Here is a 14,652-nt window from a genome sequence, read left to right as displayed (position 1 = left end):
ACATTTGAGAGTGAATGGTTTGCGTTTGAGCCTAAATGATCACAGTCGGTAGTAAATAAGTCATATTTGAGTATAAAGTGGTCACATTTGGTCGCATTGTACTTCATTGGTCCCATTTGAGGGTGAACTGGTCGCATGAGTGTTGGAAATTCAGCTCCATTGTAAAAGTGGAATTTAACAGCAAAGCAGGTTTTGCTCACTGACGCATTTTTTCCAAAATAGATAGCTCTGCACTCATTTGACACTTATAGCCATTTGAGGAACCGGCTATTTTTATAATAGCAATAAAAAGACTATTTATCATTGCCTGTCCCCATTAATGTAGCAGGGGGATATTTTTTTATTTTATTTTTAACAAGATATACTATTATAGAAGGGAGCTTTCGCTGATACAGTTGCTCTATTTAAGGTAGGCTTAAAATGATGTTGGTGAAATTCCGATGCAAAAAACAAAACAAAATGATATTGTTATACTTGCAGATAATTTTGTTGGTGTAAGAATTAATTATCTTGTTTTATTAACTAAATATTATTAATAAAAGAGGAAAACTACCTTATATGGGATATAATGTTCCTTTTTTAAAGCAGATTTTTTGCTTTTTTAAAAAAAAAAATATTTATCCTGAAATGTATTTATAAATATTTTTGTCTGCTTTTCCTGAAAATTTGCAAATTGGATTCAAATACATAAATGTTCCATAATTTTTCTTTATTTTTACTATTTTTGTTTTGTCTGATACAATGCAATGATCTGACAGTTTAAATATTTAAACAAGACAAAAAGACAAATAAAAAGAAGCCAACTAATCTGCCAGTAGAACAATAAAACTTTAATACTAATACTTTAAAAATAATACTTTGTGGCCCTTATTCTGTAATCCATTATCCCAGATCGGATATTGTCACAAGATGGGCAGAGTCCTGGCAACTCTTTTTGGGCGTTCTGTTCAACAAAAAGTTAACTACACTCGTGCGACCATGATCTATTACCCCTGACCACATATTGTTGTGAGCGGGGACCGCCAGAGCCCAATTTTGTTAATCTTAGTGGCTCTTTTGATGCTGTTACTCACGACTAAAATAAACTGCACTAATGCGGTTGCGCTCTGTTATCCGGAATTCCATATAATCCAGGCAGAGGGCATTTTGTCACAAGGTGTGCTGTTGTGCCTCCTCTAAAGTGAACAGCACTGTTACCATAATATGTATTAGCAGGGCCCAGGAGAGTAAATTTGTCTCATGTGTGGCAGCTTTTTCTTTTGTTCCGCACACCAAAAAGTGAACTGCACTTGAGCGGTTGCAAACATCATCCTTGATCGTATATTGCTACAAATGAGGATCGGCAGAGCCTACTCCCGTTGAGCGTGGTCTTTTAATCCGGTATTTACTTCTAGAATGAACTGCAATCCTGTGGTCGCCATTATCCCATACTTCCCTGGAAGCTGAAGGTTTTGAGTTTTTTTACTCTGGCCTCATGTAGTTTTTAGATCAGGGGATAGCGCAATAGTAGTCTGTAGTCTGTCGTCCGTACAGAACATTGAGACTTCTTGTAATTAGGGGCTATATAAAAAAAGACATGATTTGACTTGACTTTTGTTAAGACTCCTGTCAATAAACTCCACTGTTGTGGCCGCAATCCATTATCCTGAGTTGACTATTGTTGAGAGCGGGGGCCGAGAGATCTTTTTTGCCTTTTTTTTTCTTTTTTGCTTCAGGCTTCTGAGGCCTGCTGTTGTGACCTTCAAAAAAATGAACTCCATAGTTGTGGCCGCGATCCACGATCCATTTTTTTGTTGTTTTCGTTTCAGGCTTTTGAAGTCTGATGTTGTGGCCTACATTAAATGAAGTCCACTTTTGTGGCCGCGATTTATTATCCTGAGTTGACTATTGTTGAGAGCGGGGGCAGAGAGATGTTTTTTGTCTTATTTTCGTTTCAGGTTTCTGAAGCCAGCTGTTGTTGCCTACATAAAATGAACTCCTGAGTTGACTATTGTTGAGAGCGGGGGAGAAGAGATCTTTTTTTTGTCTTTTTTTTTTCGTTTCAGGCTTCTGATGCCTGTTGTTGTGACCTTCATTAATGAAGTCCACGGCCGCGATCCATTATCCCGATTTGAATATTAATAGATGGGGCAGAGAAAAAAAAAGTGTGTCATGCATGGCAGATCTTTTTGCCCATTCTTTCTGCCTCAAATGAACAGAGCCCATGCGGCTACAATCCAATGTCCCCGGTCACCTGTTTCTGCTGGATGAGGCTGGCAAAGCGCATGTTAAAAATGGGGGGTGAATACTTCGCTGATTTTTGAGGGTTCTGGTCCCCATTAACCGTGACAAAGGAAGGAATACAGTATAATTTTACTACATTTCTGCTTTCGTTTTTGGAACTGGACTTTGTGCAGTGTGGCAGTGATTGTCAATAATACATTCCTAATTTTATGACTCGAGCAGCAGCCCACCCATCGCGTAAAATTGGGTCAGGCAACAAAATCTTCGGTCATTTATGAAAATGTGTCTGAGCAAAACGTTCCGCACTTCAGTTTTGTAAGAAGGAGTGGGAATAATTAACTTAATAACTTGGCGACGAGGGCGGACCAATTTGCGTTTGGCGGCGTTATTAACTCGAAAGATCGTCGTCTTTTTTTGGGTGATGAAATTCTCCATCAATGACAGACAATACCTTTCAATCTCAACAGGGAACAGGGAGTGTGGTATATGGAGACTTTTTAACATTCTGCTATTTGAATCTGTGGCATTTTGATTTGTGTCCAATATTTAGCTTTGCAATGCTCATTTATTTTTTTGATTTATAGCCTCATTGGCAGAAAAAAACATCGTTTTAGTCACACTTTTATTTTTTATTAGTATATCTAAAATTTTTCTAACAAATCAAGTACAACTATATTATCTGGATGATGGTAGATAATTTGTACTTACAGTAAGACAGGTTTTTATATACATAAATGTATCTATGGGCAGCACGGCGGCGCAGTGGTTAGCGCGTGTGCGGCACAGTTCTGAGGTCATGAGATCGAACCTCCTGTGAGGAGTTTGCATGTTCTCCCTGTGCTTGCATGGGTTCCAGCCCTTTGACACTCTTTGTAATTAAGGGCTATACAAATGAAAAGGACTTGACTTGACTTTCCTCCGGGTGCTCCGGTTTCCTCCCAGATTCCAAAAACATGCATTTTAGGTTAATTGGCCGGTCCAAATTGTCCCTAGGGGTGAATGAGCGAGCAAATTGTCCCAGTTCAGCGTGTCCCCTGCCCACTGCCCGAAGATAGCTGGGATGGGCTCCAGCAGCCCCGCGACCCTACTGAGGATGAGCGGTGCAGATAATGGATGGATGGATGTATCTCTATCTATCTATCTATCTATCTATCTATCTATATATATATATATATATATATATATATATATATATATATATATATATATATATATATATAGTTGTTAAACTAGCCGTAGCAGTCGTCCGGACATGCAGCCTCGCCATTGCTTTCATTTATTTATGCTCTTCTGAATTTCCTCAGTATCCAATTTAACTGGTGAATTGTTTTTGAATGTAACGAGCCGCTGAAGCAATTAAGTGTCGCGTTTGTTTTGGTGGCAAGTCCAGGCTGTTTGATTGACAGCATACACCAGCCAGTCACAGTCGCGCACAGAGAAAGTCACACCCACCTAACACACACTTGCCTCTGATTGGCCACTGCTGCTAAAACCTAAATTGTGACAATTCTGGTTGGCCAAAGGCTCCATCACTCATATATAAAAGTATGAATCCTTGAAAAAAACGCAGTGTCCTGCGATTAGACGATCACACTACATCACATCGCAATATCATTTCGATTTTTGGTTAATCGTGCAGCCCTAGCCCACGGCTACTCACCATCAAAAGCCTTATACTGCCCCCCGAGGGAGACCTGCAGGGAGCGTCCTGCGTCCTTGAGAAGTCCCTCCACTTCCACTCGACTCAGCGTGGCAAGGTTGTCCTCCATGTCGCTGGTGCAGCAAGTGTAACCCTGGGGGCAGATTCGAAGGTGCTCACCTGGGGGCAGAAGAAATCGGGTCAGTGAGGGTGGGGGGAACATTTTCTTCCTTGTCGACAGAAAATCAAAAGAGAGTAAAATATTAAACATATTTTAATCATTTTAATCCGTATTTAATGAAAAAGAAGACCAGTTGAAAGAAATGGTCTAAATCAGGTGTGTCAAATATGCAGCCCACCAACTGATTGAATCCGGCCTGTGAGACAATGCTAAGAGAAGTGCAAGAGAAAAATGAGCTGCAAATTTAAATATGTCCACTTGGTGTCGCCAAAGCCAGACTCCACTCAGAATGACTGTGTATTTCTTTCTCAATGTCTTTCTCTCTTATTTTGCTCTTTCTCTCTCTGTCTCAATTTTTGTTCTTTATTCTCTCTCATTCTCTCGCTTTCTTTGTATTTCTCTCTTTTTCTTCTTATCTTTCTCTCTTTGTCTCATTTTCTTTTTCTCTCCTCTTTCATTTTGTCTCTCTCTATTCCTTTATCTCTATATTCCTATTGTTTTCTCTCTATATTCCTTCTTTCTTTCTTATCTCTTTCTCTCTTTTTCTCTCTCACTTTTTTTCTCTCTCTCTCTTTCGATTAATTTCTATATTTCATTCTCTTTCATCTACTAGTACAGCCCTCGTGAGAGTTTTCTTTTAGCATGTGTTTGTACACCTTTTTCGTGATCAATTGAAAGCACTTTTTAAAGACTTTCAAAGCCAATTTTCCAATTTCTCTAGTTTTTCAAATACAAGACCCGGTGTGAATTACTGCAGATCAACAAATGCAGCTGTAATTTACATATGCAATTTTTAAACTTGTGTATACATTTATTAGACATATGATTTTTTTTTAAGTCATATCTTTCTCCGTATAGGTGTTGGGTAAAAGTATTGTAATATGAAGCTTACATTTTAATTTACATGGAGTTATCCCCATTACAATGTACCACTGGGAAACGCTGCCTTCATTTTTTGCATTGCCCAGAAATTTCCAATATTGAATGTAATCTTTGCACTAATACACATTTCAAAATGCCTGGTTTAAGTGTGGTGTGGAGTTGTCCTATTGAGTACAACCTGCAGGGGGCGATGACACTTCACAGGATAAAGCCATACAAACTAAGTTTGTCATCGGAAGGAAGAAATGCAATGGCAAAGCTACCAGAGAGCACTGTCTTTGGCGGAGTTGTTGTGAAACATGGCAACAACAAGAATTTAGAAAAACTTCATCAGAAATTTAAGCACTTTCCAATTTTTGAAAACACAAGATTAAAATTCGAGCATTTATAACAATTTAATGTCGTGGCGGTTAAATACACTGTACATTAAGATAAAGTGTCACTTCAGAAAACAATAGGTATTTTTTAAGACATTTTTATTAAAATAAAATTATGAATAGACTAAAAAGAAGTACGTCCGTTTACCTTTTTTACTAAATTCTAAAAATGAGCACTTTGCATTTTTTACTCGGCGACCTCAGTATATCACGGGTTTAAATATATCCAGCAATCCATCATCCGCAGAGGCCAGGGAGAGCACATTTTCTCGGCCTTGCAATTCATTTTGCCGTTCTGTCCAACAAAAAGTGAACTGCACCTGTGCAGCCACAATCCACTATTTCCGATTGCATATCGTTGTGAGCAGGGTGCACATTTGATGGACATTTTTTGCTGGTATCCCCACCTAAAATGAACTGCACACTATTACCCATCCCATATTTTCCCAACATAAGGCACCTTTGAGGTGTGCCATTTTAGGGCGCCTAAATGAATTGCACTGTTTTGCTCCATCGTTTATTATCTCTTGTCGATTGCACCTGAGAGTGGGGGCAGAGGGAGAAAATTTTGACACGTGTGGCAGGTCAATTCTTGATTCTAACCACTAAAACGTGAACTGTAGTTTTGCGGCCACAATCCATTATCTCCGGTTCCATATTGCTCACCTAGAAGAATCTGATTACCTGGCCAGATTCTGATAACTCTTTTGGCAGCGCCAAATTTTTCAACATGAACAAAAGGAAATGTGCAAGACTGTCAACATTTCTCTTCAAGGAAGCAGAATTTTTGGAATGAATTTTTTGACAAACAAGACACGTGGGTGGCGATTATTTGCATTCAAAAAGATGTTCTGTTCTACTTCAGCCTTTAAGAAAAACCTGGCACTGAGACTTATCTGGGTGAGAAGACTCAAGACTGCTCACACTAGTATAAGTTGTAACATAAAAAGAGAATAGATAAAAAAAAACAGATTTAAAAAAATACTTTTAAAAACAAAAACCGTATAAAAAATATAAACATATAAATATGAAAAACTATGCAAAATAAATAATTAAAACAAATGTTGAATAATAAAAAATGAATTTGACGATTTTGCACCCACCAAAAATAATTGAAAATGAAATAAAAATAAAACAAAAAATAACAAACAGCTAAAAGTGAATAATAATGGATTATTTAGAAATAATATGTACAAATGTAAAAAAAAAAAATAGATTAATAAAAATAATAAATAATTTTATTTGTATTTATTTTTTATTCCAGAATTGTCTAATTTCTTTAGGTTCTGCCAAGCTAAAACTTCATAAAAATAATTTAAAGATGACAAATAATAATAAAAAGCAAACAGCTACAAACAAATAACAAAAAGGAAAAATAAAAAAATAAAAAAATAATATTAAAAATATGTAAAATACATAAATGAATATTTAAAAATTGACTAATTGACTGTTTTAAAGTGTATTTTTCAATATTTTATATGTGTGGTAAAATAAGAAAAAAAATCCAGGTATTTAATTTTTGCCCAACTAAACCTAACCTAAAAAACAAGTTGAAACAATAAATAACAAACAGATAAAATGAAAACAATCACAATATTACTTCCTGCCAATGTAAAAAAATAAAAATAATATAAACATTGAATAATAACAAACATTAAAAAGTGGTAGAAGCCTTTTAAAGTACTAGAAAAAAATAAAAACTATCGTCCAATTGACAGATTTTTTTATTTATTTGTCTTTCCTAATTTTGTCTAATTTTAGTAACATGAAAAACACCTACGTATTACTTTTTGTTTCAAGTTTCATTCACATAGACACAGTAATAACCAGTGAATTCACTTCCTATAAACTGAACCAAATCCACAATCCCAAAACGTTATTTTCAGTTTCCCGGCTGACTTAAGCTAACCTAATAAAGCGTCTGGGATAAGTAATAACGTGGGTACGATTACGCCGTCACGCAACACATGGAACAAATCGATAATCTGGGTGGAGGAGAAAAACCTTGCAAAGCTTGCGTCAGAGGATACATGCAAAACCGCAGCAAAGTTCTCCTCCACTTTGAGAGCAACGATTCTCGAAAAATCGACTGAGGCCACACATAATAGGATGACTTCATTACGAAAGGAGCACGAGATTTTTTTTAACGTGGACTAGAAAACAGAAAAATCGATGTTTTTTTTTCATTCCAGATTTGGAGGTCACAGAGTGCAAGCAGTCGCTTTTGCACCCTGATTGAGTTATTGCCTTTATGAAGGAAGCAGCTGACTCAATCTCATTTAAACTTGTTTATCTTGTGATTTGGTATTTTACGTGGAGGTAGAGTACTCCCTCGATTTTCGTGGTAAATCTGTTTCATAACCTACCTTATTAAGTCATTTTCTGTGAGGTAAGAACCATAAATACTGTAATCCTTCGGTTTATTGCGGTGAATGGGGACCAGAACCACTTCCTGTGATGAACAGTAAGATATAAAAAAGCCGTCATGCCATTCCCCACTCGCCTCAATAGTCAACCAGGGATAATGGATCAGACCCGCACAGGCGCACTCAATTTTAAGCGGGATGAATGGGAGGAAACAAAGAGCAGCCAAACATAACACAAATTTGCTCTCTCGCACTCCGCTCTCAACAACAGTTAACCTGGGATAATGGGTCGCGGCAAAATCAGTGCAGCTCATCTAAGGCAGGCCACAATGGTAAGCGCCAGCGACCCAAACAAAAAAAAAGAACACTTTGGCAGCCCTTACTCTCTTCAAAAGGTCACCAGGGATAATAGATTGCAGCCACAACTGTACATTTCAATTTAGGCTGAAAAAAAAAATTGCTCTTTTTTCACCTGCTATCAGCAATGGCAAAAGGAAATAATAGATTGAATAGAAAGTTAAATTGCAGCATGGCTGAGGAACACTGCAATTGTTCAACTCCAATTTGGTTGACGCAAAAACGTATCAACTTCAACGGGAACTGTCAAAAACCATGCATTTTAAATGGATTTCCATTAGTTACTCGCTAACATACTTGTTTTTTTAAGATTTCAAGACATACTGGTCTTACTCAGACTCCTTTTATGATCAAAAGTATCACTGTACATATCAAAACAAATATTAAAGTGACGCTAGCAGCCAAAAGAAAAGATATCCACGAAAGTGATACTATTTTTAATGCGGTTAACAGCTGTGATAGGGAAAACTAGATTCAGACCAGGGACTTCCGAAATAGATTAAAATAGAGTGAGCATCTAGTGAGCGTTCAACATGTTTAGGTCACGGTCTATTTTAAATCATTTATGATATAATATCGTAATGTATCACCCAACCCTAATTACAAGTTAACACTTACATTTTTAACCGTCGTATTTGTTATATCGACACGTTTTTTTATTGATGGATTAGCTTTAGCTACGAGCTAACATACTCGTAAACAATTTATTTTCAAAACTCTATGTAACTGAACGACTAAAGTGACGCTAGTGCTAAAGAAAAGCTAACCACCAAACTAATTTCAAACCAGGGACTTCTGTAATAGAATAGAATAGAATAGAAGAGAAGAGAAGAGAAGAGAAGAGAAGAGAAGAGAAGAGAAGAGAAGAGAAGAGAAGAGAAGAGAAGAGAAGAGAAGAGAATATGCCCCACTGACAGTCTAACAATATTTGATTTAGTTATTAATCACCCAATCCTTATTACAAGATAACATTTACATGTTCTAACATTGTATCTATGTTATCTCAACTGGTAACAATAGTATTGTTTATATACAATATTTTAGTTATTTTAATAACTTCTAGGCAGGCTTGTGATGCTAACACAACCCACATATGAGTATCAAGTCCGTATAAATAAAACTCAGTGTGATTGTTTTGCTGCAAAACCTTTGCAGGTGTGGACAAAGCAGCTAGCTTGACAGCTACAAAAGGTCATAGTCTGTAGAGCGTAGCGCGTCAGACATGGCCGACTACATCAACATCAGTTGTGTTTGCGGACCGTCAATTCGCATCGATTCAGGTGAAAGAGCTTTACAAGTACAGAGGACGAGTTCCTGAGCCAACAAACACCGGTTTTCGGTTGACCTCGCCCAATGTAAGCGGTCTAAACGTCACTTGGAATGATACGATGACAGGAGCCACCCGCCCTATTTTTAGGTTTGTGGTTGGATATTTAATAGGGCTACAATACCACTTTAGCGAGAGAGCAGTTAGCTTTTTAGGCATATAGCAGTTCATTTGTTAGGTCCATGGGAGAGTTTATGAGTCACACACCTTGTTAAAGGAGTTCTGCCCAATACAGAACTACTGAGGTAGGACTAGGCAGACGAGCTAGCTGTTACCTGAAGTTACTGGGGTTACTTATATGTTTATTTAACAAGTAATGACACTTGAAAACAATCATCTTTATGCTATGTACAGTCCACTAAACGCCGATTACAAAAGACACATGAGCTAAAAGGCACAAAAACTAGCCAGCTTCAGCGTTAATGCAGTTTAGCGTAGCTTAGCGGTCAAAACTTATTGCCCTTCCTGGACAGATACCTGTTTGACAACACAAACGTTGCTACCTTCATAAATATACAAATAAACCTGTGCCACCCAATGGACAAGACAAGAATGATATACATACATGTTGGCTCCTACACACCTAGTTAGATAAGTAACCATCTGCTAGCTCTAAGCTAGGATATATAAGCAGCACGAGAGGTACATAATAGTTTTATTGCATTGTTTTTGTTATGCATCTTTGTTGTTATTTTTTTCCAATACTCAAAATGAAAATGATATGGAAAATTAAATTTATCAATTGCATTTCTTTAATTTTATCAAAACATAATTCTGTGATTCATGAATATTGTAATATCAAGGGCAATGAATTTGTAATGTTAAAGGTTTTCAATCAGGAGCTAAATAGTGCCCATTTTCCTGTTGGAAACAACTCATTAGCTAAGTAGCAAAAAACGTTTTAAAGTTGTAGTTTAGCAGTAGTTACTTCCTTCTGTCCATACTACAGTTAGGTTGCTTGATAAGCATGCAGCTAGTTGAATAAACAAGGTAACTCATTTGTCATTGCTAGGTTTGCGATTACAAACGCAAAAGCGCTCATTTTGTTACTGGTGATTTGGCAACAAAACTTTAGCTTGGTAGCAGTTAGTTGTTAGACAAAAAGCCAGGTAGTTTTAATAGTTAGTTCATAGTTCATGTTGCTTGTTATACACACATCTATTTAGATAAGCAGCAAGCTGATCGTTTTTAGCCAGAAAACGAAATGAGTGTGTTAAATTCACAACATAATTAGGTAATTAGCAATTCATTTGTCATGTACATTGCTCGGATTGTGATTACGAACCAAATAGTGTTCATTTTCTTTTGCTCGGTAGCTGTGAACTTTTTAGCCAGGTAGTTTAGGAGCAGTTAATTTATTAGATCCATAGTTTGGTTAAGTTGCTCTCTAGGCACATATCTAGTTAGCTAAGTAGCAAGCCCTTTGAGACTCTTCGTGATTTAGGGCTATACAAATAAAAATGACTTGACTTGTCCAGCTACTTGACTAGCTGCTAGCTTGTAGCTATTAAGCCTAATTTACATGATGATTACGCAGCATGGGCAGCACGGCGGCGCAGTGGTTAGCGCGTGTGCGGCACAGTTCATGTCTTGGGAACCTCCTGCGTGGGTTCAAATCCAGCTCCAGACTTCCTGTGCGGAGTTTGTATGTTCTCCCCGTGCTTGCGTGGGTTTCCTCCGGGCACTCCGGTTTCCTCCCACATTCCAAAAACATGCATTTCAGGTGAATTGGCCGGTCCAAATTGTCCGTAGGTGTGAATGAGCGAGTGAGTTGTCTGTCCCCGTGTGCCCTGCGATTGGCTGGCAACCAGTTCAGGGTGTCCCCTGCCCACTGCCCGATGATTGCTGGGATGGGCTCCAGCATCCCCGCGACCCTACTGAGGATAAGCGGTGTAGCTAATGAGATGAGATTACGCAGCATAATTGGGCAACTCACAATTCATTTCTCCTATGCATTGCTAACTTTCTGATTAAAAACTAAAAAGTGCTAATGTTCTAACTGGATGTAAGGCAACACTTTAGCGAGGTAACTGTTAACTTTTTAGCCCCATTGCCACGTAGTTTATTTTTTAGGTTCAGAGTGAAGTTCCATTAACTGTAAGGCACAGACTAAAATGATGAGCAGATGTAGATAGTTAACTGTGGTCTTTGTGTTTGCTGTTTACTTTCCACCGCTAACCGTTTCACCGGATGCTAACGTTAGCATAGCGCTAAATCTCCTGCCCGCTGCTATCAATAAACAGCAGCTTGCACACCCCAACGGAGCATTATCATCGACGGCGACTTTAATCGGGCATGTTTAGGGACTGTACTCCCAAATCCATTCAATTGTGGACTGAGCAATTCGGAAAAACACTGGACTATGAGTAATGTAAGATCAAACATTCGGTTGTATCCGGCAACTCTGTTTGACCCTCGCTAATTTGCTTATTGATGACATTTTTCGCTAAGCACTTATGAGCTTTTTAGCCAGGTAGTTAGCAGTAGCAGTCAATTTGTTAGGTCAGGTATGGTAAGCTTACTTGTTAGGCAAATAGCTAATTAGATAAACAGCTATAAAGCTATCAGCTTAAAGAACCAAAATTTGCATTTTGAGTAGAAAACAATTTGGTAACGAGAGATTCATTTGTCATGTACAGAGCTAATTTGTCGACTAAGAACTAAATATGGATGTTTTTCTTACATGGGAGCAGGAACCACCACTTTAGCTAAGTGGAGTTAGCAAATTAGACAAATAGCTATGCATTAGCGATTAGCTCGTTGTATAAACATCTACAAATCCCAGCTGCTAATTAGGGATGGAGAAGGAAGTTAGCTTGTCCAGTACACAACACATTTATGTAACTTGTTTATTAGGTCCACAGCCTGGCAGCTTGATAGTGAAGCTACCTACGTGAGTTACACGATGTAAGTGGTTTGAATTGGTTGTTTTAAGTATTATGATCTTAAATCAACATACCGCTAACACTGGGGAGGTAATCGAAAGACTTCAATTGAAAGTGAAAAACAAACAAACCCATTTCTCCTACATTAGCGATTAGTCTATTTTTTTAGCTTTTCCTGTCTTTATTGGCCCTAAATCGCCCCCGCAGCTCGAATAAATGTCAGTGCAGGCGTGACTGATGGGAAAAACACGCTCATAACGCTAACGCTAGCATCCTGCATACAAATCGGCCTTACACGCATGAATAACTAGCGGCAGATTCAATCATCTATTCAAATATATTGAAATCAACAGCAATCAGCCGTTTTATCAACCCCCCGCCGTGAGGCCAGTCAGCATGGAGGCAGCCAGCCAATCAGACGCCCCGATGTTATAATGAGTGTGCAAGCTCAGGATGATTTAATAAGTCCTTCTTTTTTGCCAGGCTTGAAACCCTTACTTAACCCCTCTCTATCATTTGAATATATTATAAATATATATTATACAATATATATATATATATATATATATATATATATATATATATATATATATATATATATATATATATATATATATATATATATATATATATATATATATATATATATATATATAGTTCTGAGGTCATGAGATCGAACCTCCTGTTTGGAGTTTGCATGTTCTCCCCGTGCTTGCGTGGGTTTCCTCCGGGCACTCCGGTTTCCTCCCACACTCCAGAAACATCCATCCATTATCTGCACCGCTTATCCTCTGTAGGATCGCGGGGGTGCTGGAGCCTATCCCAGCCGTCTTCAGGCAGTGGGCAGGGGACACCCTGATCTGGTTGCCAGCCAGTCGCAGGGCAATATATATACGCAGTATGTCACGAATGTGAGTACACCCCTCACATTACTTCAGGAATTTTATTTTTATGTTTTATAGATCACTGAAGAAACATCGCTTTGACACAATGAAAAGAAGTCTGTAAGCAAAGGCCATGGCTTCCCGGAAAGATATTTTCTGGTCTGATGAGACAAAGATGAATTTATATGGCTCAGATTGTGTGAAGCATGTGTGGTGGAAACCAGGTGAGGAGTTTGTGTCGTGCCTAAAGTCAAGCATAGTGTTCGGAATGTCATGGTTTGGGGCTACACGAGTGCAACTGGAATCGGGGAGTTGCATATCATTTAAGGAAACACAAACTAAAGTGTGTACTATGGAATGCTGGAGCAGAGAATGGTCCCTTTCCTCCAGCAACTGTGTCACAGGGAAATGACAATGACAACAACTACACTTCTAAGATGACCAAGGCTTTTCTAAAGGGTCTGAGGGTAAAGGGGGTGGACCGTCCAAGCATGTTTCCAGATCTAAACCTAATAGAACATCTTTGGGGCATCCTCAAGCGAAAGGTGAAGAAGCACAAGATCTCGAATTTTTCCAAGGTCAGTCATATTGTCTTGGAGTGGAAGACCATTCTAGTGAAAATTTGTGAGGCTCCGGTAAAATCCATGGCCAGGAAGACGAAATTGGTTGTGCAAAAGCAGAGTGGTCACAAACAATGTTGAACTTCAGAAACGTTTTCTTTAGGGTGTATTCAGTCTTGTTACCAGGGATTAAGCTACTTTTGGCAGCATTTTGAGTTTTTTTTAGGGGAAAAATGAATTTACACTGCTATTTAAGCTTTCGCTTTGAAAATGCTGGTCAAATAAAGATCCCAAGAGCCAAAGAAATCTGTAGGTTCGAGAGCATTCTCTGATGCTGTGTAATAGTCTGCCCTCTAAAATTTGATCTGCAACCTCAGTTTAAGACTGGGCTTAAAACACACTTATATTTCATAGTTTAAGAATGACCGGTATTTTATGTTGACAATGTCTGTGTATAGTTTGTTAAAGCTACATCCATTGCATACTTAGTCATCCTTTTTGTATTATTTGATTTTTTTCTAAAATTTATTCTATACTTTAATTATTTTATATTTCTTTTTTATTTTTATTGTTTGTTAATCTAACATCCATTGTAGCCTGGTCATCCTAAAAGGGTGATGACGTCATGTGCGGTCCCTTCTCAAGGTTTCTTCATTTTCCTCATGCTGAGGTTTTTGAGTTTTACCTTGTCCTCATGTAGATTTTAGATCAGGGGATGGTGTGATAATAGTGTGTAGTATGCAATAGTCTGTGCAACCCTTTGACACTCCTTGTGATTAAGTGCTATACAAATATATATGACTTGACTTTGACTACCTTTCATGGTGTCAAAGTAATGTTTCCTCAGTGTTGTTCAATAAAACATTAAGATTTGCAATAATGTACTCACTTTTGTTACAAACTGTAGTTACAAATTAACAATTGCTACTCTGTAGACTTCCCGTGCGTTATTCATCCGTAAAGCATTCCTA

At 37.9% G+C, this 14,652-nt stretch overlaps 1 protein-coding gene across 1 annotated transcript in view; it reads right to left on the bottom strand.

The window, feature by feature from the left end:
* Positions 1–14,652, bottom strand: part of gpc1b (glypican 1b) — a 148,179-nt gene that overhangs the window by 54,949 nt on the left and 78,578 nt on the right. The window contains exon 2 of the mRNA XM_088346444.1: positions 3,884–4,042. Coding sequence (XP_088202570.1) covers positions 3,884–4,042 — 159 coding nt within the window. The remainder of the gene's footprint in view (positions 1–3,883; positions 4,043–14,652) is intronic.

Source organism: Urocampus carinirostris, chromosome 1 (genome assembly GCF_059441175.1).
Source record: "Urocampus carinirostris isolate Australia breed hairy pipefish chromosome 1, RoL_Ucar_1.0, whole genome shotgun sequence".
In the NCBI taxonomy this organism is placed as follows: domain Eukaryota; kingdom Metazoa; phylum Chordata; class Actinopteri; order Syngnathiformes; family Syngnathidae; genus Urocampus; species Urocampus carinirostris.
This window is presented reverse-complemented; position numbering and strand designations above follow the sequence as displayed.